Source organism: Gymnodraco acuticeps, unplaced genomic scaffold (genome assembly GCF_902827175.1).
Source record: "Gymnodraco acuticeps unplaced genomic scaffold, fGymAcu1.1, whole genome shotgun sequence".
NCBI lineage: Eukaryota > Metazoa > Chordata > Actinopteri > Perciformes > Bathydraconidae > Gymnodraco > Gymnodraco acuticeps.
The window spans coordinates 6,544,358-6,570,472 of NW_022989768.1; the positions used below are offsets into that span (position 1 = coordinate 6,544,358).

The 26,115-nt window shown below is 40.1% G+C and overlaps 1 protein-coding gene across 1 annotated transcript; it reads right to left on the bottom strand.

Annotated features, from left to right (window-relative positions):
* Positions 1 to 897: 897 nt before the first annotated feature.
* Positions 898 to 25,211, bottom strand: lmo1 (LIM domain only 1). The gene is made up of 4 exons (XM_034218184.1): positions 24,463 to 25,211; positions 10,323 to 10,536; positions 2,986 to 3,111; positions 898 to 1,673 (listed from the first exon to the last, which is right to left on the bottom strand). The coding sequence occupies exons 1-4, from the start codon at positions 24,482 to 24,484 to the stop codon at positions 1,568 to 1,570; spliced, it is 468 nt and encodes a 155-aa protein (XP_034074075.1). The 5' UTR covers positions 24,485 to 25,211; the 3' UTR covers positions 898 to 1,567.
* Between the last annotated feature and the right edge of the window lie 904 nt (positions 25,212 to 26,115).

Consider the following 26,115-nt stretch of genomic DNA (forward strand, 5'->3'; position numbering starts at 1 on the left):
AGTACCTCTTGGATGCTAAATGTAATAAGCTGAAGGAGAAACATTATTCCATTTATCATGTAGTCAATCAACAAAAATAACTATTTGGTCACAAAAATGAGTTCCACTTTTATGTTACTATCATTTCTTACTTTTATATGTTTGACATCATCATTGTAAACTTACAATCTTTGGATTTTTGATTAAATGAAAATAACTTACTTTCAGTCCTGTAATGAACTAATGTGTTATTGGCTCAGCTTCTTGTGACCCAAATCCAAAATAAACTACCGTATTAATTATCAGTAGAATAATTAAGATCAAAACAGGTCTGATAAAGAATGCAGCACACCCTGCGGTCATAAACCTTTCTTGCATGTTTTTAGTCCATTAAAGTTAATTACATCTGGAATAATGTGATATTTCTTGAAGAAATCAGAGGTGCACAATGAGCTGCTTAATTAATATAGAAACAAAGCTGTTAATCACTTACAGCACATAGTGTTATTTGCAGGAGATTATCTTCAAATGATTCTTTCTCAGTGTTTTCTTTTTTCTTGTTTAAAGATAGATGCCCAAAAAAGTATATCTTGATTTATTAACACAACTACATGTAATAAGCAAAGTCATTGACATTAATTATCACTTGGAGGATCAGCTAAATATTTGACAATATCCATTAACCAGAGTCTTCTGGGACAAGTACTTTTTATTACAGCTCTGCCCCTCTGTTGCTGATGAGTTCAAAATGATCTCAAACTCAATGAGCATTTATTTTCTCTCTAATTTATCTGCTATTGCATTTCATTTCCAGGCCGATTCACCCTTTTAATCAGATGGCAATTAGTGAAGCATGACTGACGGAGAGCAGCTTAACGCACTTCCTTTCATGACACCTGCACGCTCACAACAACACAGTTTGGAGAAGCATTCTTTTATTCCAAATAAATCTTAAGTAGTTCATTTTAAACAGCATTTCTAATTCCATCAGAACTCTGAAAAATGTAATAAAACGTGTTTTGTTGCATCATGTATTGAAGACTGTCTTCAAATATATTTTCTCTTGCAAAACTTTTTCTAGCATTGCCTTTTTTGGAGACATGATTACATATCAACACGTGAGCCGACTTCCTCCGACAACTTTGGTTTTGGTAAAAGAGAAAAAAACTCACTATATGAACATTTAAGAATCTTTAATTCACACTAGTAATAAAATTGCATTACATTTCATAAAATAAATGTTCCAGTTTATATATACAGAGAAAACAGACTGTACATACCCTCCAATGAACCATTTCTAAAAGGAAATTAAAACCAACCGGAAACAAATTTCACAAAACATACAAGCAATACAGTGCTCAGCTAAGCAGGCACAACTGTACATCAAAATCTGTAACTGCTCAGTGTTGGGGTGTGGGAGGGGCAAAAAGTTGAACATTTACAATAGAGTCCTTAGGGACTGATAAAGGGGTCTTAAAAAGTATTGCAGGCAAGCAGACAGACGCTTGTCTTTTTCCAAGTGCAGCAGAACATCCATTTCGTGTGTAGTTGAAGTGTGGAGCTGATTGTTGCTGCCACCAGGCTCCAACTATTGAACCTGTGTATCAAAGCTTCCATTCAGCTGGCCCTCCTCATAGTCCATTTGACACAAAATCATGTTGTTTTTTAGGAAAAACTTGTCCCCCACGCAAAACCTGTTGGTAGAGAAGCACAAAGGCGGAACTGTTGTTAAAAACACAAGGACGATTTATGTTGCTATTAGACAAAGAGGTGTTTGTGTGTCTGCATGCGTGATCTGACTGGCTGACTCTGCTCTGGCAGTGTAAATGATGCATTTAAGATCAGCAGGTAATGATGGTCCTGTTTGATAGCACACATAGGTTTGATATGTTTCACCTGACGTACGCTGACACTATGCCTTGTCAGATTCAAAGCCTGTTTTGATGTTCATCGTACAAGTGTGGCTTAAAATAAAAGTGGATTAAAACCCTATAATTTCAAAGCAAACAGACACAAGCACAGGTCAACTCTCCCCGGCCTGGCAAAAAGGCACTGGCTCCAAGGGGCTAACATAGGGTTAGCTTCTTCAAGCACCAGTTTGGTTTCAGTGCCTAAGAATGTTTTTCCTCTGAAGCCTCAAAGTCAATTCTAGAGGGAAGATACCACGTAACAGCCTGCCCTACTGATGTTCTTCTCCATGCTGCTGTTTGTCTGTGTGACACAGTGGAGACAGCTCCGTAATGTGACTGAAGGGGAGTGAAGATAAGAATATGGCCGAGCATAGCTTGGCTTTAGTAATGAGAAAGGCTGGTAAAACGGTCACAGCCATGGCTATGCTGTGCCAGATGAGACATGCTTCATGTGTACCAGCTGAGAAGAGAGGCTGCAGTCATAATTCCCTTACAGCAGGTGTTCACTATGGTAACTGAATGTGGCCTGCAGAAGGTTAATGGGCTTGTGCTGTGTGGAGGAACAGGGTCACAGCACCCCTGACAAGCATGCAAAGGACGTTCTGCTCCCAGAGTGCTGCCATTACCGACAGTATATTAATGGGAAAAAGCAATATTTGGGTATGTCATATTCTATATGTATCATACCATAAGCTCTGTGCTCAGTCCAATTTGCTAATAGATCCTATCACTATATAACACCATTTCACACATGTGTAGGTCCGGTCTCCCTTGCTGCAGCACAGTACCTCTCATAGCTCCTAGCAGACATAAGAACACACGCTAATTAGAAAATTCTGGCTTAAAAGATTTACAGTTTCAGCCACAAACTGCTTGAGTGTCACAGTAGGTAATAATTACCATAGCATTAAAAATGCAGTACACCTTCATTTTAAAATACCACACAACCTTTTTTTTCTAACTGACACTTGTTCAGTGGTCTGTTATAATATAATAGCTTTTTCAACAGCTTTTAATATTTAAGCTATTGGCCATTTTATCACTCCCTTTTTTTTCAAAGGCAATGTTGTTGTGCAGTTATGATGCTTATTCTTACCTCTGGTTACAAAGCTGACAGGCAAAACAGTCCAAATGGTAAACATTATCTCTGGCTCTCATCACCATTTCAAAGGCTGGGATCAGTTTACTGCAGGCTGCGCAATTCCCCGTTGTACCAAAGAGCCTGGAAGACAGAGAGCACAGACAGAGATTAACCCACCTTCCCTTTACCTTGATGCAATAAAAGAGCAAACAAAAATGTACTGACAGCAGGAACAAAAGCAGAAAAATGCTGCAAAGAAACGAGAACATTGTGAAATCAAAATACATCGAATGTAATGCACAAATCTTTCTTGGCACCCACTTGGTATTTGTGTTAATGAGAGTTACAAACATAGATCTTAATTCTCGGCTAATGATCTAATTAAAATGATCACATGGTTTTAATCTCCTTTTTCAAAGAATTTCTTCCACTGCACTAGAGCAATGAAAACAGGTCTGATCAAGCCATTTGAATTGTTGGGTTTTCTTTTTTCAAAACATAAAATACACAATGAGTTCATCCGCAACCAAAGCCAGCTAGATTTTTACACAAGAGACTACATCTTTAAATGTAGTCAAAAGTTTACTTTAAATGTTTTTTTTACAAAGATACAGGCTCAATTGCTTCTCTTTGTTCTCCGTCTCCTTTCATTCAGAGCTCCAAGCCTGAGACAGTGTTGGGAGATGCAACCTTGAAGAGTTCACTAAATGTTTCGCAGTGAACAGACCCACTGCTCGAACGACACTGCTGCTTGTTTAGGCTTATTAGATAGAATAGGAGCCAAATAATAAAGGTCACAAACATAGCCAGGAGTCACTGGTGTAGATCTCTTTTCTCCTCCAAGCAAAGAAACCTCAAATGCTTTTCCCAGTCAGATTTACATTTTCATTTTCCAAGCGCCTGCCCCTATGTTTAATTTTTCGATTCCGAAGCACAGATAGATTTATATATTCTGCAGGAGAAGGACCGTTTCACAGCTTTGCAAGAGGGGATAAGGCAACAGCAGATTGCCATTCCAACAGTATGTTAAACACTATTTCTCCAAACTTGTAGGGGCTCAGACAGGAGTCACAGTGTTGATATTCTGCCTCGTTTATGCTAGTCCCATTCAGTTGCTTTCACCTTGTTAAAGAAAGCGCCTGTCCAGCAGCCCTGCTTCTAATTAGGGGCTACTGCCCCAGAGGAGCCGAGAGACAGAAACGGAGGGAAAAAGGCAGTTATGTTCCATGAGAGGGATTCACACAGTGCTAAACAGAGACATTGTTACAACTGGTTAGTGTTTCAGTAAAACACTACAGGCTCTCAAACAGTACACAACTGCCACCCACGGGGCATTTTGTAACACAAATAAGTGACATTTAAAACAAACCACATTCAATATATTAGATACAGACAGATATCAGTGCCTTTTGTTTCCAAACAGTGTATATGTTTTCCTGGCAACCCTGATTTCCCTAACATGATGTAATGAAGGCTAATTATGTTCCCTTTTGTTTTCTATTCAATTAAAAACATATAACCCACTGCCTAAGACTTCCTGTGCCCTCCTGCCAGTCAGGTTTCCACACCTGAGCTCTACACTGGACTGAAGGGTCACAAAACGATGTCTTTCTCTCTCCCTCAGGGAACACAGGCTACAAAGAGCCTGGAGAGCCTCGGTCACTTACAGAGTCTGACATGAAAACACCTACAGTATAACCGCTCGTAGGATTACAGAAACCCTTCTCCATTACGCCCCACTGGGCCTCGGACATGGTGCTGACTTGATACATACAGGTTGTGAAAACGCCTGGTGGGGAAGCCCAGCTTGTGGCCGACAAGTTCTACCTTCAGTCAAAGCAGGCTGAGACACCCGTGGCTAGTTATAACCTTTCAGCTACATCTGTATTCTATACAAGTCAATGCTTCAAGTACTGTCTGAACAACCTAATTTCCTTTTTATTATAAAACACAGTTTGTTTTTTAGCTCCTCTATAGAGCTGTTTACACAAGCAACTCAAGCTACTGTAGATTTGCTGCATTTGTACTTTAGCCTAGCAGTCATATAGGTTGTTTTTATGGATCTCTTCTCTCTCTTAGTGTATATTTGTGCAAAAACATCAAAACAAATCTCGTACATCTGGCCCTTTAAGTCTGACAAGGTATCTTTTATAAAAAATGGGTTGTAGGTTTGATTAGCAAGCCGGAAAGTGTATCAGTTTTAAACTAAAGCAAAGAATAGCTTCACGCCCTCTTGGTGGAAGTGCAGTCAAAATGAAGCTACAGTCTGATTTGTGATGAAATATTACAGACAGTTATTTGGCATAGTAAATAAATGTCTTCAATCTTCATAACATGAAGAGTTCAAGTGTAATAAAGTTTTCTTTTGTGTAGTCTTGATACTCAAAACGTCACTTAGTGGTAATTACATGTTTGTTCAATGTGCAGACCATTTTTGACATGTTCTACTGTCCAGCACCTAGTATTTATCATCTGGATGTGTGTGCTTTTGTAAAGTAGTTCTAGTTTATTTTGCCTATTGTCCCATTTGCGCAGTTCATCAGCCAATAATGAATGTTTCTAGGTTATAACATGCAACAACAACATGCTGCTTAATTGGGATCCTCGTGCTAAAGGATGATTACAGCCAGAGAGAACTGTTCAAACACATTACTCTCTTCTATTGCTGCTCCTATCAAGCTAAAAGCATCCAAAGTTAAACCATCGCTGCAGCAGTCTCATGAGTAACAGCTGAAGTGGAGCTGCATATAGAAAGCAATGAATGTTTCACACCAAAACATGATCTAGAGGCATTGTAAAGGTCAAGGGATTTGATGTCAGCTGAGAGAATGCACTTTGTGACACCAAGTAAAATAGATGCACACAACAAGTTCCATTCAGGCTTTTCAGAGCAGAGCGAGAGCACACAGGAATGGATTGACCGTGACAGTTCAAGATTATCTGGAGGTGAAGTATTGACGATACTGAGAAAAACATCTATAGAGAAAAAGTCATTTATACAAGCCTATAAAGACTGTGTCTTACATTGCTCCTATCAAGAATACAAAGAAACCATACATACACACACACACACACACACACACACACACACACACACACACACACACACCACACACACACACACACACACACACACACACACACACACACACACACACACACACACACACACACACACACACACACACACACACACACACACACACTAATAAAACTATGTTACTACATTTGCCTCCTCCTTCTTGAAACTTGAATGGCTTCATACATTGTGGATTACGTTTTGAAAAACATTCATTCTTTTAATTTACAATAGATACAATTTTCTGCAGAATTCTCACTTATTGTTCTGACTCATGTCCTGTATTGTAGGAGTGCAGTGGCTCATGCCCTTCAATTTCCATGGTCATTTGGATTAAATAAATCAATATTCTCAAAAGGAAAGTGAAAACAGTTTTTCAGCATTTCTATTTCAATAGAGTTTGAATGGTGACTTCCTAGAAAATATGAGAGTATTGTTCAGAGCTGCCGAAACACACTGAGCACGTACGGTCTTGTAGATCATCAACATTTTACAAAGTGTCCTCTTTTAAAATAGCTTCTGTTGGTTCATTGATTGATTAGGAGCGCTGATTCTGATGCAGTGTATTGTGAAAGCATTCTGGCTATTAATATTTTAAAGGATTTTTCCCATTTCTTTGACTTTGCTCGGATAAATTAATGACCCCTTTTATAGTACATAATAATTGCAAGGGCTGAAAATATATACTTTCTTTAATTAACTGTTATATATTATTCCAACATTTCTAATGTCTAAACAGTTTATGGTATATAGTTAACAACCACATATGACATAAATAATGCAGTAATATTCTTACATTTAAGAAACTCAAATTTGAGAACGTTTGACTTAATAAGTCAAATAGCTGTTGTATATAATTATATAGTTACATATTGTATTAAAAAGTCCTTAAACCCTCTCTCAGATTATACTGCATATCTTTGATAACGTGATTGAAAGTATTCATAATTATAATATTTACCTAATTATTTTCATATTTTCTTGTCGGGTAAACGATTACCAGTTAAACAAATAATTGTTTATAGCTTAGGCCTAAAGCCTTTAAAATATTCAATGAACACATCGCTGCCTAATTCCTGTTTGCTACAATCTTCAACAGAAATACTCTGTCCTCCTTTAAATAACTCTTATTTTCTCTGTGTGCTGATGTGGGTTGTTGAGAAGAGAGTTTGATGGCAGGAAGGTAAAGAAGTGCAGCTCTCCTTTCTCTGTTATTTAGTTATTACAACCACTCTTTAAAGAAAGGAGGGCCATCTTTAGTTCGTTCAGCATGCTGCTCTGCTAACATCAAACCTTTAAAGCTCGTACAGAGCATCATCTGCCTCTCTGTGTTGCTTTCCTCGGATAGCGCTGTGGCTCTTGAAGTTTTCTACCTGTTCTCTGAGCTCTTTGAGACTTCCCAGCCAGCACAGAGTCTGTCAGATTTCTTAAAAAGGAAAGCTATTAATGCATGCATCGAATGTTCTGACCCTCCCCAACATTTGCGTCTTTTGAAAATCTGTCTTGCTCAGAGAGGAAGAGCAACTGTTATGAGAGTACAGCAATTGTTAAAGAAGATAATTGATTTGAAAAATAGTCACATCCAGTGGAGCTATCATCTCCCCCCTGCTATTTCATTGGTTTGTGGATAACTTATAATGTTCATTATCTTGAAAACGTTTTGCTCTTACAGTTAATTATATCCCATTTTGATAAGTGGATGACTATTATGTCCTCTCTAATATATGAAACAGAGGATTAAATGATTTCAGACATCAAGTCCTGATGATCACACCATTACTGAGTGTCAACCCTCTGGTGAAGTTTTGCGATTCTGGGCCCTAGAAATAAAGAAAAACGCCTAATTAATCTATTATTCTAATTTATAATGAAAGAGACTGGACAAGTAGAAAGAAAAAACACTCTTGATACCGGGAAGTGAATGTCGGGGGTATAAGAAACTAAACTATTTGTTGGTGCAATGGTTTGGAGGACACTATGTTTGTATCTTAATGTTTGTGTGTGTTCAAGCGTGAGATTCAGGAAAGCGTGAGTGCATTCAATAAGTTGCTAATGCCACTGAAGGACAATCACAGATGGAGCTCCTATAATAATTAATGTGAGCATGGCAGGGATCCAAACTCTGGAAAATAACCAAAGTGTGTTTGATCCACCCGCTTGTCTTTAATGAAGTGCAGGAGGCTAATTCAGTGCACAGATTTAACTTCAGTACTGCAGGTGAAAGGAACCGCAGTCTAGCTATACAGGAAAGAAGTAATGAAAAGGAAACGGAGCGGCTGCCTCACCTACTTTTAAATCCTCCCGTCTCAAACCGCCTTTTCTTCATACACAAGGCAATGTTTTTAATTTGTTTCATAATATAATTCATCTCAAGCATCTCTAGCCATTAAGTGTTCTGTATTTGTCGCAGGCTGAAGAGCAGGCGGGTGGCATGGATTTCATTAGGCAGTCAGGGGCAGCAGAGGAGCACAGAAAGCTCTCTCCTCCTCTCTCCTTTTTATTCTTATTTTAGTATTCCTTAACTCTTGATTTCATATGTCTTTCTTAGTTTTTCTTACAATCTGTGACCTCTACATTTTACTGGTCTAATGTGCGAGAAAGCTTTTGCTTCTCCTTCACAGTGCCGGTTACGCACTTATGGCTTGGGGGTTAGGTTGCTGTCCTTTCAGCAGATGTATTTTACCAAGTGAAACTTTAAGCTACATAATTTTTTGGCCTTCTCTTGGTCATTTGCCCATTTATTATTACCTCATCTGCACCATCTGCCCCTTCTGGGGGCAACGTCAGGTCTTAGTGGACCTCTCACTGCATCTTAAAAGCATTAACTTTAGGTGGGAGCTGATGGATGGTAATGGCCTATCTCAACGTAACGTCCCTAAGCGCCTTTCAAGTGGGCTGCTGGCTTCTTCCAGGTCAAAGGAAGAGCTGAGATGTATGTCATGGAGAAACATGAGTGAGGTGGGAATAAAAAACAAGTTGATTAAGACTCTCTTTTAGATTTTTGAAGACATAAGAAACGATACCTGCTGTTTTTAAATTAGAATAATTAACTGTCAAAAGTAGGTGGTAGCAATAAGCTGGAAGTATCAGTGATGGAGTAATGGGACAAGTAAGCAAAAGGGAAATGGAGAAAGGGAAAGGGGGAGGACAGGGAGATTTAGGAGGGGGGGCCAGGGCGATGGCATCCCTAAGACGGCCCCTGGAGGATTCCCTCTCAGATAAATGGTAGGATCTCATTGGGAATGTGACTTAATGCCCAGGAAACGGTCATGTTTAATTTAACAAGCAGATGGCAGGGGCATCTGAGGGGGGGTATACAGAGCCAAAGACACTGATGAAGCAACAAGCCCGCCTGCAGCTTTCTCACAGCAAACAACCCTAAGAGCCGGTCTACTCCATGACAAAGTCTTCTGTGTTGATGTCAACATAGAGGAAACATATGATACATTTTAATTTGAATAAATTACATTTTAATTATATTGCATGCTTATTTTTGTAGAATTTGTTGTTAATTAAGTGAATAGATCCACCTGATAGTGTACAGTAACTTTCAATGTTTAAAAATCATTAACAAAAGAGATATTTTAATATGATATATGATATGAAAACAACCTTGTGAAACCACTGCTTATATTCAAACTGTGACTAGGCATTTCATATTCTGGATGCAGTCAAACAGAAATATCATGACAGCGTGACTCATGTTTTGATGGTTGCACAAGAATTTGTATAAGTTATATAGTATTGCATTTTTAAGAGTTAAAAATGAGGAGACGCTCTGCTACTAAAACGCCCCAAATGTTCCTTTTTTCTGTATAATAGGATTGTGTTCAAGCAACATAAACCAACGTTACTTTCTGCTATATGCATTCTGTAGAGAATATCACAAGAAACACTATAAACATAATGTTTTGATGTGATGGACATCTTTGCATGAGTAAGGTTTAGATATCAGTACTGTTTCTGTGAATTTGAGCCACATGAAACCAGGGCTGCAGCTCATTTTTAGATCGTGCAAAATGTCAGTTCCTCAAAGCCTTAAAATGTCGTCTTTTGACAGTCTGAAACACAAAGAAATGTAGCTAAATGTTATAGAAAATAGAGAAAATTCTCCATATTTGATGAGCTTGATTGGAGATTCCAAACGGTACCAGGAGGTATAAAACCCCCCACAAAAAAACCTTTGTGATTCTTTCATGTCACAGAGCTCTAAGAATGACATGGCTTTTGTGTTTGTTGTGAGTGGAGAGAGGTGATTGTGTGTCTTTCTTGCCTCAGGTAGTCCCTGCGACAGAGGATGAGGTTGGCTTTCGTGTACAGGGTGGAGCCCACCTCCCCCAAGCGGCAGTCACAGCAGGCACATTTGAGACAGTCCTCATGCCAGTATTTGTCCAGGGCCTTGAGCAGGTAGCGGTCTTTAATCTTGCGATTGCAGCCGGCACACCCCTTCTGTTTCCCTTTGGGCTGGACGGAGAGCATGGGCACACCTGTAGTGATAAGGAGACAAACAGCCATGCGTGATTTACGGCCCGGGAACACGAGTGACTTTTCATGTTCTCTTTTTGATAAGCCTGCTACTTCTCCAGGCGGCTAAGCCTGGCCTCGCGCGTGAACACAGCACGCTGCCTACCTGCTTCATATGCATTAAAGAAAACATTCTTCCATGTAGATAGGCTCACAGGTCACATTGCACTACAAAGACCTCACTTACTTGTTCCACTCAGAACATGCTGTAATACAAAAGTTACATGAGTCACTTGCAGCGGGTTTCAGAGGAAGGGGCATGTCCTGTGTATTTCTGAGGATAAACGACACAATGTTTATTTTGCTTACTGAGGTATTTACAGCGTGCTGAGTAGTATGTTAGTTACCTGCCATTTCATCAAGCCCATTTCCCTCAACTGTCTACAGCTGTAAAAGCTCCTCATGGGCTTTGTTTGGTATAGATTAACATTAACCTTTTAAAAAGCCTCTGACCACAAAAACGTTGCTACCAGACCCCAGTGAGATATGTTATGGCCTAAGTGCCTTTTAGCATACACTCATTCTCTGTGTTTCATACACACACACAGACTCTCTCACACGGTTGCACACTCAAAACCACAAACACACACACAGTGTTCCCTACTCAGAGCATTACAGCCTTTCCTCCTTTTACACTTATCTGTACTCATGTGTCGGCAACGAGCGAGCCTAAGTTACCAAACGCGCAAATTGCCCTGCTGTCACGCAGGTCCCCTTTAAGCGTGCCTTTTAGCCTCCTAAAGGACAAATAAAGTCCATGTAATAACTGCACTAAACACTAATAGTCTATGTGTGGCTGACATTTGTGTTTGGACTAAAAGCCCCCCTCAGGCCACTGCTGGTACAGAGACAGGGGCGCGCAGCTCCCCTCTGTAGCACTAACAGGTCTGCCACAGCTGAAAGCACAAGACAACAGCTCTTAAGACACTCTCTCACACACTGAGCTATTGATCCATCTAAAAGAACACACAGTGGACGCCACTTGCCACTCTACTTTCAAAACACATTTCTCTCTCTCTAAAAAAAAGACCGGACACTCTGCATCACAGGGGGTTAGGCCAGCATTTTGTATGTGTGAGTATAAAGGCCCATTTAAAAGACACGTTGCACTGAGTTATGTACAAATGTCACGGTGCTACTGTTGCACTTTAGAGATGTGCAGTTGTACACTTTGCCCCGATCAGATAAACTTTATTCCATTTCATCAGGAGGAAAGTATGCACAGTTTTAACAATGTTACGTGTAGATGGGGTCATTCTGTAGTTGGAGCTGCTGTTTTACTGTAACGTCTGTAGTTTGCTTTACACAACCTCAGCTGGTAACAAGCAACTGCTTCACTCTGAGCACTATTTTTCTCTCTGCTGTCAAGTTAGTTCTCTTTCACAAAAACATTATACCACGTTTCAAAGAACTTCTTCGGAACAGAAAAACACATGTTCTCACTCTCTTTCTGTCTCTCGCATTTGCACACACATATCTGCACACCTAAATGGACTCACAAAGTACCGTATTTGATCCAGATTTGCTCTGCAGTTTTTGGCCATCCACACATCAATAATGCTATGAATGTAATATAATTAGCATTTCCCCTTTTTAAAAAAGGGGTGCGAGAAATAGGAGAGCTTGTTAGTCAAATGTATGGCTTTGGTTTATATGTCAGTAAGTGCTCTGGTGCTGGTGAGCCGTCTTATTTCTTTATCAAAAGTGGAAAGGAGAGGCTAATTGGTCCGGTGCTGCTGATGGGAGCCATCAATTAGTGTTCTACCTGCCCTCCAGCTCCCTCACCTCCCTCCCTCTCAAAAACAGGCCCCTTGAAGCTGGCACATTAGGATCACAAAACCTGCTATAAATACCAATGTTCAGTGTAAATGAAGCTAAAAAGCTTCAAATTCAAGCCACACTGGCTAAGGGCGGACTCTTCTACCTGCATTTCATGGCTTGTTAGGGGAGCTCTCTGCAGGTATGCCAACAGTGCTCGCCTGACAGCCTTCTACAGAACTAAAAACAGTCTTAATGAGGAGAGAGGAAATGCCTGTGTCTGTGTACATGCGTGTGCTTCTGAGCCTGTGCAAAGAAAAAGAAAGGAGTTGCTGCTCCCTCGGGGATCACAAAAAACTTTAATTTGCCTTTTATGACACCTAATTAGTTATTCTACTCAAATTCTTTGCTTTAAATAAGAGAACTAATTGTACAAAAAGGTCGGACCCCCACCTCCAGAGAACTACTCCTAATTGGTTGAGACACACTCTTTAAACATATCACGTTTGTGTTTTACATCACGTTTGAAAAGGCCAAGGCTTAACCTATCCTGGAAATACTGCATGCTGCTTTACCCCTCAATTGGATGCACACTTTGTTGGAAACCCTGCTCAGCATCATCAAAGTCACAACAGTGAGTCTGACACTCGTAGCTTCATGCTAACGTCCTGGTTCTTCAGTCTTTGGCTGTGAGAGAGATGTCTCAACGCAGGAATGCCTAATGTCTGCTGAATAACCAGTACGCACATTCAACTGACGCCTCCTTTCTTGAAGCCTTTGCAGGGAACACACATGGGTTTGATGTCTCCTACCAAAGCAGCCTCTAGCTTAGTAGTGTAGCAAGCACTCGCTCAAACCCACTAAACAAAGAGCAGTGACAGAAAAAAACGTGTGTGTAAAGTAAATGTCTTTTCAATTCCCTTAATGCCACGAGACATTTTCTTGCACCTGTCACCACTCCCGGCGCTATGTGAAACTGTGGAGTAGAACAGTACCTCCCATGCTTTCCACCTCCCAGAAAGAAAAGCTGCATTATGAAAGGAAGCAGCAGACTAGGAGGCAGCCGCCACTTAATCCAATCCATTTAACAGATACAAGTGCCACTGACCTTCCAGTGTCATTTGATGTCACCAAAAGCAAGCCTCTCCACATCACGATTCATCCTCAAACAAGGGATGCATTTTACCCCTCAAAGTGGAGAGACAGCACTTGCCCTGCCAAATATTCTTCCTGAGAGAGAATTTAATTTGCCATTAGTACTGTGTGTAGACGCCTTTCATCTTTCCCTTCTACATCCATCTACTTTCTTTGAGATTGTATCTTTCAAGAATATGTACAGTTAGTTTTTCTCAGCCCAAGCAGTCTGTCAGAGCATATATTTTCTATTATCGAGATAGCATCCGATTTCTATGTTACCCCATTTGGTCTTCACAGCTATCAAAAAATCACATCAGTCCGCTAACCTTTTTGATATATAGCGTGCACTCATGGAATTGTTTGACATGAGAGAAATGCAATTATCACATGCCCTCAGAATGGACAGGAGTGTGTAAAAGAAAGCTGATTTCCACCTTTATTCTATCATTACCACTAACATGTTTGGTTGCTGAGAATGCAGGTGCTGCATACAGTACTGTAAAAAGGTTTCCTATGAGTTCCTGGCCCATTATCCATGCTGTGTCAGGTCATGCAAACTAAACGATTGCTTAATAACTTTGCTTCAACTGCAGAACCAGGAAATAATAATAACCATAATACAAATAATTCACGCTAATAGTCTGTTTTTGCTATGAAATAGTGTAACTGTATGTTCTGAAGCCTGCAACCAATTATTTGTATTGCTGATTAATCCGCCAGCAATTTTCTACATTATTTGAATATGTGTTTTGTACAAAAGTTAAATTCTTATTTCCTACAAGGCATGGCCGTTTGTGGATCCTTTTATACAATATGATGCAACAGCTAATTGTTGGATATTTTTCTTGAAAAATTATTCATTGATCATCAAATTAGATGCAGATTTTTTTCCAAACAAATGGATTAATCATTGCAGATATACTGCTAGAAATACTCATCACATCTTTTGACCAATCTGAAGTCAAAACCAAAATATTTTCAATTTGCTAACAGAACTGATTAATAAATTATCAAAATACTAGCAAAACCATTTTTATGTTGCCCAGCTTGTGAGTGCACACAGCAAGATTGTCAGGAAATTGACTCACCATTGTATACTACACCACACACATGATCCCAAAGGAGCAGCTGCTCTTACAGGCTCTCAGCCGTAATGGTAGAAGGGACAGTTACATCTGATTCTGTGTTTTGTTAAATGTCTTTTGATCAATTAAAAGCGCTGACGCCATGGTGTGATGCAGACGCTGCTGGTTCATGGGGAGGTAAAGGATCGGGATGAGAATCACTCAGCCTTCCTGACACATGGGGAGGGAGGCAGGCGTTCAGAAGCTGGGAGCTGGCCCTGGGTGGGCCTCCTCTCAGGGGCCCCTATAATTCCAAATCCCAGCTGCAGCGTATAATCCACCAGCGTGTTGAGTACACAGACTTGGAAGCTCAGGGAAATTAGATACTACATTACTTACTGATTGCATGTTTGTAAAAACAAGTGCATTTGTCCTCGTCATCATCATCATAATCATCATCCCTATCACCTCATTTGAAGCACTCCACACATTAATGGCCTATGATGAATCTATAAGATGCTGCATGTGGTTACCAAACTACTGCATGTCAACACTGAATTACTGAATGAATCATTTAAATACATCTTGAAATACAAATTATATTAAAAACAGAACATAACAGGGGCAGTGGAAAATCCCAAATGGAACTATAATAATAAACCTCTCGGCAACTCTGCAGTTAAGCTGCGGCGGTTGATTTCTCTTTTATTTTTCAGCCACCACTGTAAATGCCGTGGCCATGGCAATGCCTAATAAAATGTGTGCCTAGGCCAAGGTGTCTGCCACTAAGGTTAATAGGGATCTCATGCAGATGTCTTGCCATTGTGTGCATGAATCAGCCCCTTTCATTCAGCGCCCGTCATCGCTGTAATTGAGCCCATAGACACGTTTCTCTATTGCCAAGACAAAATACAAGACATCTGGTAATAACATCAGCTGGAATACACATGCCCGCTGAAAGCAGACTGATGAGTGTATTCTGAATGATAAGCAAAATAAACACCACTGATTCATTGTGTCATTCATGTTCCTATCCTACGCTGGAGCATATGCAAGGAGTAAAAGAAAAGATATGCATGAACACACGCTCACAGAGAGAAACACAGTCTCTCTCAAATTAGGTAGTTTCTTACAAGGCCCAAGTCAATATTACATTTCATACCGACTGTGTTTTTTTCTCATAGTTTGCTGTAAGAGCCTTCTATGTAACTGTACGGCTTGCTACATTTCCAGATGGTTGTGTATGAATGCTGGGGTCTGTGAGGTGATTTCTGGGACTGTATGCACGCTATGATTATGACATAATTAACACCCACAGTAAGTGGGAGGGAGAGCAGACAGGGCTGGTGCGGATGAGGAGGGGACTGTTCATTAACAAGATGCACTCTCTCAAACTTTGCAGCTTGCTGTGGCTAATAAGCCCCAGTGAAACGGAGCCCAGCCGTCCCTTGCATTGACCCTGGCACTGCCCAGGATAAGGGAGGGTTTTGTCTCCTGGAATAATTGCTCTTTTCACATGTTACAAGTGTCCTGACCCCCACGGTCGGCAGCCACTTTCCCTACCATAATTACTCCTGATCCGCTCCAAATGAGTCAGCCGCATTAGGGCTGCAATAACACTGGCCCAGCTTCAAGCGCGGCATGGGGAGTCTCAGCAGAGCAGCCTGGAACAGGACTGCCTTTTCTCTCGGCCCACGGTCATTTCCATCACGTCAGAGGTGCATTTCTTACACTTGAAGTCAGCACGAAGGCCCTGGGCCCTTTTCTGAGGCTTACAGAAGGCATTGTTAGCTGCTGGTGCTCACTTCTCACTGTGGTTTTGGCACCAGACTCCATCCCAATTAACAGAAAACTTCATTAGGGTGTTTTTTCCACACTTTTCAGCCCCCTATTATTTTTAATTTATTCACATGGGGTTAATTAAAAGAAATGTATCACAGAGATATGCAACAGCTTTCTAATTAAATTCATTGCAGCTTTTTATTTTTTTTTAAGACATGAAACTGGCAGAGTTTCCAAATTATTACAGAAGGCGACTTGTTCCAACACTTGGTTGCTCAGTACTATGGTGAGATTAGAGCTCTGCAAGGTAAGCTGTCAGAGAGGGAGCAGGAGCAATGGGGCTAGGAAATGAGAGTGAGGGGAAAGATGAATGAGGAGGAGGAGGAGGAGAAAAGACCCAAACATGCATGTCTTTATCATGCAGGGTTACCCCAAATAAACCCATGAGAGCTTTTAAAGAGGGAGGATGTCTAAGTGTTGACACAGCAAGCAGAGGATTTGGTAGTTCATCTAGCCAATCAAATGTGGCTGTACTTGTGTTGTGCTTTGTCTGGTGTTGCTCTGAGGTTTTTATATTTTGAAACCTGCCAATTTAATGTCAATAACCATGAATGCATCTTCATTTTTTATACAGCCTGAGATTGAATAAAGAAAAAATCTGTCTACTCTCAAACTACATACTTTTAAACTTTGATAGACGGGCAATCTTATCTGCCACTTTGTGATTCCTGGCAAAAAGTAAACTTTGAAAAATAAACCATTAAACCTGTCATAGCCACCTTCCGCCATCCGGACATAATAATGCACAAACACTTTAGTCCACATTAAAAATGCATTTGAAGAGGAATAAATGTAGCCCTCTAAAGTTTGTGTCACTCATGAGGTCAGGAAGTGATGTACAAAATCCTCCCCACTCCCCAGCAATTACTGCACACTTATTATTTCAAAGGATATGCCAGGAGACAGGTGTGCCATTCAGGGTCCTCAGTGTGTCGAAAATGGAGGGGAAGAAGGAACACCATACTGCGGTGCACTGTGTGAGGCTCTTTAATCTTGAATAATGCAAATTCCCCACAGGGGGCAGTTATTTGGCAGCACTGGTCTCTAATGTCATTCAAGCACCCACTCCCACAACTGATGGGGTAAATAATTAGGGAGGTTGGTTGAGTGCATTTAGGGATCAGATCTTCATGAAGACGGGGAGGGATGGTAAACTCAACTGCCTCATGGAGTACAGCCTGTCCTTAATTTCAGAGAGAGGACTGTTGTAGATGTCATTTGATGTTTCTTTATGAAAATAGCTTGATTTTAATGAAGTCCTTTTAACACTTTTATTATTTAATTACCTCAAAGACCCGGGCATGTTCCTAAAGGAGTAATTATTGTTACTGGCTAAAATCTAATAGCAATTCAACTATAGAGGACTGGTCTTATGATGAAAATGAAAAAGGTGTAACTTAAATTAAGGGCTCTCAAGTTTCAGTTTAATGCTGCGTTCGGTGGGAATATGTGTGGATGGCAGCTGTCATTCGCCTTTGAATCTGTAGTTGCCATCAGCAAAGTTAAGAACTGATTAAATCACCAACTTCAATATCCAAAACCTAATCTACCAGCTTTAAGAGGGAAATAACTTTCCCCCCCCTCCCATCCCCTTTAATTACATACTTGAATTAGCTATTTAAGATTTGATTTACTGAAGGTCCTCCAATAAGAGATTAGTTTTCAGCAAGTTGCCTCGTATTGAAGAGAAGGCACCACAGGCTTTTCTATTTACCAACAAGATAGCTTTAGGCTTATATCTTAATACAGCGTGGTCCCTCAGTCCTCCTTTGGATTCTTATACCATGAAGCAGCTCTTAGCAGCTTTTATAAATGCATGTGGTATTTTGTTTTTGCAGAACAATAGCCAAGTAAAGGTCATTTGAAGTCCGATTACAACTACTAATTGTATGTGTATGTATGCAAAACAGAACAACTGCTATCAATCAATCAATGTTTATTTATATAGCCCAATATCACAAATGTTACATTTGTCTCAGTGGTCTTCACAGTGTGTACAGAATATCAGTATGACAATACGACACCCTCTGTCCTTAGACCCTCACATCGTACAAGGAAAAACTTCCGGAGAAAACCCACAGTTAGGTATAGGGCAACAAAATACCAGATGTCCAGTAACATTTAAACAATGTATGGTTTAACTCCTGTAAAGTTCACGTCATTGCACTTAACATCTTTGTATCCTCTAACTGGGAACCTGCATTCCAAGAAGAAGGAAAATAGATCAGAAATGAAAAGAGAAACTTATATTAAATCTCTGTCTGTGATGCATCAAAGATCACAAAGCTTGCAGAGGATATCCAAAGCTATGTTTTGACATTGCAGAACACTGAAGACTGCAATGGGAACAGAACCATTTTAAAGATATTTACAGCTAAACAAGACTGGAAGTCTAAAAGCCCCGCTAGCAGCCCCTAGAGGCTGTGCTGCTTCTTACACCCACAAGAACAATCAACCCTGTCCTCCTCAGAGCCACACTCACACAGGCAGGGCCAAACATTTTTTAAAAACACTTGGTAGCAACGACCAGGGCTTTTGAAAATGGGAGACATACATGTAGCATTGGCAATAATTCCTGCTGGCACTGTGATGTGTGCACTATAGAAAGGAAACAGAAGGCATTTCCCTACGTTCATCGAAGACCGATGCTAATCAAAGCAATCAACACCTTATTAACAAAACCTACAAGCACATTAATGGATGTGCTTGCTCTCACACGGCTCCACGTTCACCTTTAACTGCAAAAAGCTGATTAAACACTATCATGTTCACATTTAAACATGTGTCTACCTCAAAGTCCCACATAGTTTTATATTCCAATGTGAACAAATATCCACATATAGCTAGACCAATAAATGGCTTATCGGCTCAAATATGTAGATAATAACTCATAATGCATTTTAGGTAAAAGATTAATTTGGAAACGGTGTCTCGATAATATACAGTAGTTGCGCTATAAGAGAGCCCTAACACATGTATTATTCACATGTAACATGTCCTGCTCAGTAAGTATCTAAATCACCTTTCTTTAAAAAATAAAACATTAAATACATTATAAGGAAATGGTCACTATATTGTGAGTGAGAGATGTTTTAAATATTTACATTGGTATCAGCTTTAAAAATTGTTGCATTGTTCCGGTTATATTACACACAAACATGCATATGTATAAACACCTATACTGCCTTTCATTTAAATGTGCATCATGGGACTATTTCAGTGGGGATTAGATTTGTGTAATACTGAATTAATAATGGTAAATAATGTTGCATTTTGTCACAGGAAAGCATTTTAAGACATGAGTGCAATTATGAGTTGAGATTCAGTTCACGCATGAATAATGCACCATAGTAATGAAATAAAACATATAAACATTCATGTTTCTTCTGGGTCTAAAATCCTTTCAAATATGTCGTTTATGCTGTGTGTGTCTGAATTTCTCTAGGGATTAACTGTACAATGTGCTAACATTGCCTTAGAGTGTAACAGGTGACATGCTATTTCCTTGCTGAATGTTGAATATGTGTATGAAGCTTCCCTTCAGTAATGATCTTTGCAATTTTGACTCTAAGCTGCCAAATAACTACAGCTGGTGACATGGTAGTTTTGACATCTGCTCATCTCAAGAACTTTGCTGCATGTCATTCCCCTTTCCCATCTTCCCTTTCTTCTGCACTAAGCCTACGGTGACAGAAGAAAGGAGACATTATTTTCGAGCAAGCACAGAATACGCTTTACAGAGTGCATCAGAATGCTTATCAAGTCAGAACGCGCAATAGGTAAACAGATCAAAAAAATTGCTTTGTGTGAAAAAAGTGATGAGATGTTGCCGGAACTGTGCACGTCTTTTGTTGCGGCATCAACGTATGAATACTGTTTGCCCCCACATCAAGATGAGTGTAGTGACACCTGCTTTCAACAGGTTCAAATGGATGCATAACTAACAATACACTGTTTACATATTTGGTGTGTCATGGCCATTAAAGATGGATTACATGTTGTTTAAAAAATACAGTAATACCTTAATACCGAGTCACTGGCTATGGAGGAGGTCATTTGTGTTTATTTGTTTTCGGCGAGAATTGCGTTTTGCCTTTGGTACATAAAAATGTCTTGTTTGCATTTTTCTCAGAGCTTGGGATAAATCATTAGGTTTCTCTAAGGTGTTTTTTTTCATTATCAATTCATCCCTGTCGAGCCGTTCGTTGGTTTTGTAAACTGTTTCATTGTAACATTAGGACTTATGTGTGTATGCCTTCCGAGTTTCTTATTTGTACATATCATTGTTAATATGGAATCTTTATCTCTGCAACCTTCATGGTTCTCACTCACAACTCAATAAACGAGAAATTCTTCATGACATTGAAAAAACTATTTAAAGTGAATAAAAGGGTCAGACTTTGGACCCATACAACAGGGATTGTACGTTCCCAGTGATTCATATTGTACCCTGATCTTGTGGTGAGAATTTGTGTAATAACGTGGTTAGCATGTGTCCTCTGGTAATAATAAAATAGATGCTCTTACAGCGCTAAAGTGCATAATTGAGTTTGTGTGGCACTCTAATGAGTGCAGCCATTTACATCAAAGGCAGGTGGGCGCGCTCGCTAACACGTGTCTCTCAAGTCTCAATTCAGTCCCTTTGAATTCAACTGAGATTATGAAAAATGATACAGAACTTCAGCACCCGTACATGTGAAACTATCGGTTCTGATATGGATCTAAAGGTTTAGTGGGGACGGACAAAATGGTCTCCAGTGAAGAATCTGCATTTTTCACATCAGAAACAGATTACACTGAATGAAACGGCTGAAATATGCAATGTTGTGGTAATTAATGAGAATAGCTTTAGTATAATGCACTGAGGGAGAAAATGATACTGCATGTCAATGCATCGTGCTGAAGATAACGTTATTATCACCTAAGTATCATCTATATGTTTTGGTATTATATTGTGCACATGGGCTACACTCGGTACTGTTTAAAACTTCCACCTTTGACAATCTATGTTTATCTACAAATTAGAGGAGTACTGTAAAGTCCATACAGGTGCCTGTAATAAAGCTTTTAGAAGAAACTGTAGTGACTTTAGAAATATAAAAAATGAAGCAATGTGTTTGTAATATTGTTCAGGCCCCAGAGCACAGAGACGAGACATCATTTCAATATTTAAAATTGGCAAGTTTAATTTTAAAGTAAGAGCAAACCAATACGCTGAGAAAATAGCAAATACGAGGGAGAAGATTGCATTCCTTTGGAAAAGTGAAAAGACTTAAGGAACATATAAAAGTAATCTCAAACTGGAAATTAGAAATCAACCCTCAGAAACCAAATAACAGAAAATAAATATTACCGTCCACTTTCTAAATCAATAAAACATCGCTACGAGACAGTATTACTATGGTAACACCGGTAAAGAATGAAGCAATTCTTATTATTTCAAAATAAAAATTGGAGCCTGAAGCCCAAGTTTTATTACAGCAGCCGACAGATCACCAGCCTGTATTCATCTGAAGCGTTGCTTTTCAATCACATGCTTTATGAATGTACACATTTCACTGGACAGGATGATAACAGGGTCATAAATTAACAAGCAAAGGTAACCAGAAATGTATCAGTAGATGAAGGATATCTCTTCTGCTCAAGTCTGCACAGAGTATACTATAGTTGTGTTAATGTTCAGCAAAAATGTGCTTTCAGTGTGCACCCACTTGCTTCTCCTGCACTTATGAAAAAGGAGAGAAAATGGCTGAGTTGCCTTTTCCTCTCAAATTAGACGCAAATTGGAACTTCATATCACAGGGTGAAATAAAATGTTGACACAGAATTTGGTACATGTGTTGCTATTCATTACCAACTATGACCTGCGTATTAAGGTTATTTCACAGAGCAGTGCCTGTATTCCTTTTACAGTCCTCCTCCGTGCTGTCTGACTCAGTGCTTTACCAGTAAGCGAATATTATAAGCTAATAACTGCAGCATCTGAGAGTATGGTGATAGGTTTACGCTGTGTATTTACCTTGTGATGGACAGGACAGAAGACATGTGCAGGAACATAGAACTAATTAAAGAAATCTTTTAGTCTTGATTAGAAACTGTGATCCGTTTAAGATCCTAAAATAAACGTTTGAGAATAATACTGTGGGAAATGGTTTGTAACAGGCACATTTTTTTCAATGGAGCTTATTCATTTGTGGTTATTGCTTTTGTTGCACACATTATTCCAGACTTTAAAAAATGTCAGGGTTCAGTCTTGCAAACAAGCAGCAGCATTACTTTGTTGCCAACTAGGATGGGAGATTTAAACAAGAGACCAGACACACTCAAGATCAGTTTTATAGGCCACATAAGGACTTAAATATGAACACTTAAGCACTGCGCACAAACAAACACAGTCATAATAGTGAATCAATCAAGAGGAACAGACAGTAATCATACACATACACCCATGTGGCTACCCAAAACACTAACCCACACCTCCCTCTCTGCATAAGCACACATTTATTTGTGCAGGCACTAAGTGGATACATTAGACAAGAAGGTTTGAATTGACAAGCCTATAACTTTAGAGCAATAAACGCTAAGAGGCACCACAATGAAAGAGACCAGATCTAGCAGCTCTGTTGACAACCTGGCCAAAATGCTGGAGCTGCATGTCGGGTCCAGCAAATAAAGGGTGAAGCTTTTAGGCAATGAGCAGCAGGTGATCTCAGCTTTTCTGCAAGTCCTAATGCTCCTAAAAGCCACTCTCCCTGGTTCTGTAATTGGGCATCAGTAGTTAATGTAGTATTGACTGCATTACATGCTCCTGTGCATCCTTTCCCACTAATGCCATTTGCATCACCTTGTACATTTACCATATTGCTTAGCCAATAACTGTTAAAAGCAATCTGAATCATGAATCATATAGGGAACTTTTAGCTAGACAGACATCCAAAGGAGACAATTTACAGTTGAGTTAATTTGGGTACATTTGCAGCGCGACATGGATTCAGCCAGACAGACCAATTTATGTCTCTGCCGCAATCCTTTTATTGGTTTTTAGACGTGTAAGTGAAAGGATGCTCTGCTAAGAGATATGAAATATCCATTTTCAAACATAAATAATGGGTTACGAATGCATCCATTACTTTCAGAGGAGGAAGTGCTCAGGATAAAGTCAAATTTGCAAAGGCTATAATACTGTTCTTTGATAAACAAAACAAAGAGATATGTGTTTTAAGGTTAGTGGAGGTTGTCATTGTGCATGTCAGCAGGTGGTCAGCAAAACAACCCCTTCAAATACTCTTAAAGATAGAAAAAACATCACACAATAACTTTTTTTTCAGACAACATAAACCCCTTTAGTACTATATCACCATTGAAATATGATAATCATGCTGTTTAAATGTATTTAAATGAATACACAGTAAGCACCATTTAGACCTGTATGTGATAAATGCACTGCACATCTCAGAATCAGTTTAATCCAATATAGGACGTCATTAGAGACGAGTTTGATTTAAATTAAAATTAATTAGATTGCCTCACCCATTAACCTAAATACATTGAAATAGATAAGTAATGCAAGTAGGCCTATTTGGATGGAAAGTGAGCGAGCGTTCCGCGGCGCTATCCATAATTTGCAATCAAGTTAAAAGCACTCTGCTGTCATCTCCCATCCCGTGGTGATGTCAAAGGCTGCCTCGCTAACTTCACAGACGCAAAAAGCACTTAGAGGAGGAAAGAAAAGAGGAGCCACATGCACTGCAGCGTCTGTGGACTATCTTCAAACTCTGGCTCACACATCAAAACGCTCCACACAAATCTGCTCTAAATAAACATGCAACTATCTTCCGAACTGAACTGCAATTTGGCAGGGGCAGTTTATTTGTGCACCTTAACTTCATGGTACAGAAAGCAGCCACAGTGTTCTTTGCGAAAACACCGAGCCTGTCGTGACTAAATGGGATTGAAAAGCCGATATAAATCGAAGGCTGTGGGTGCGCAGGGTCCGGGGCGACAGGAAACACTTAACGTGTAAAATGTCAGTAGTTTGCCGTGTTACTCCCCAGGTTATAGCATACTACGGTGGGAGATGTTACTCACCCTCTTCCTTGTCCAACACCATCGTCCTGAGGAACGAGGAGTCCTTCCCCGGGCGATCCGTCCTCGGCTCCAGCAGGCTGCACTGCTCGCTCTCTCCCAGCTTCTCCTGGAAATGGCTTTGAAACGCGCGGCTGACTAGACTACGCCTCGATAAACCAAAACCCTGGAAAGATGAATTTCCGTGTGCACGTTTTCTTTCTCTCCTCCTATCAATACTAATTCATACGCGAAATACGGCCAGATATGCGGCGAGATCCCCCTATCCGGACTGAACTGTAATGCAAATAAATAGCGATCAAACAGCGTTGGTTGCTCTTGATAAATTCCATACGAATTAAAAGAGGCAAAACAATGAAAAGCGATATAAATCTAGTGTCGCCTGTATCTAACTGTGCACACACGGACAGAGCAAACGCTCAGACTGAACGGCTGAGCTCTCCTTCGCTGTTAATATTCTCTCTTTCTGGTTCTCATTTGCTCCGAGACAGCAACTATATTCAAACAAATCCAATTGCAAATCTGACAACTGCTCAAAGCAAACTCACGCCGCCTCTCTCCCAGTTTATGTGCCGCGCTCGCCTCTGCTGCTACTGAATAAATGCGCGCAGTTTCCAGAGACCCTCAGATTCCCCTGTTAATTAAATCAATTCATTATGCTCAGATCTGATTAGCAGCCCTTCCCCCCTCTTTGAATCAATTATTCAATACACAAACATAATTGCTTGTGCCAGAGGTGTCTAAGTATTAGCTTATTTAACTCCAAGGACACTAATTACCCCTAGGGCAAGGGAACTTTTCTCATTAATTCTGACAAAACACAAAAGCACAGCTAAGGGAAGGCGCGTGTGTGTGCGCGCGCTCGTGTGTGTGTTTGCGAGCGACGGGTCTGCCTGCCAGTCTGCATGTGCGTGATAGAGAGGGAGCAGGGGAGCGCGCGCATGCACGGAAGGTTGTATTGATGCACGTGCGCACGGACGCGGGTGCGCGTATATGTCAGAGAGAGATAGAAAGAGAGAGGGGGGGAGAGAGAGAGATGCTGCTTTGGTGGCTGGTACAGTTAGAGTAAACATGCGCTTATTATTTTTCTTCTCCTTACCTTTGTTGCCGCAGAATTTAATAGAAATAACATCTAATTGCGCTCTATTTAGCAGTTAATTCGTGTCCAGACACAGTTATACAAGCTGCAGATAAACAGTCGTTTCAAAGGAGACAGCACAACAGATGGGCTGCGTTTTTGATTAGTGGGTAGATAGAAGGTTCAGTTTCGAATCTGGTAATATAATTGTTGCCTGTTATTGCCAAGATGAAAGTGTTGCTGTTTCATGGTGGAGCCTTAAATAGCACCACTTTCACTTGCCCTGCGGAGACTGTTAACCAATTAAGGGTGAGATCCAACAAAGATTAGCCTTTTAGGAGAGTGGAGTATAGCTACAATAATGCTGGTTCGTCAGCCGCCAGCAGGCTGTCTGTGCTGTGAGCTTGCTCAGTCTGTCCTGGCCTTCTGTTACATTTTGCACCACCCCTATTTAAAGCACATCATCATTAGCAACTCTATAATCAAATAATAATGAATAATTGTTAAAATAATTACTCTCAAACTGTTTTAGATCAAGGGCCTCTTCAATATTTATATTCAACCATGTTGTAGTAAGA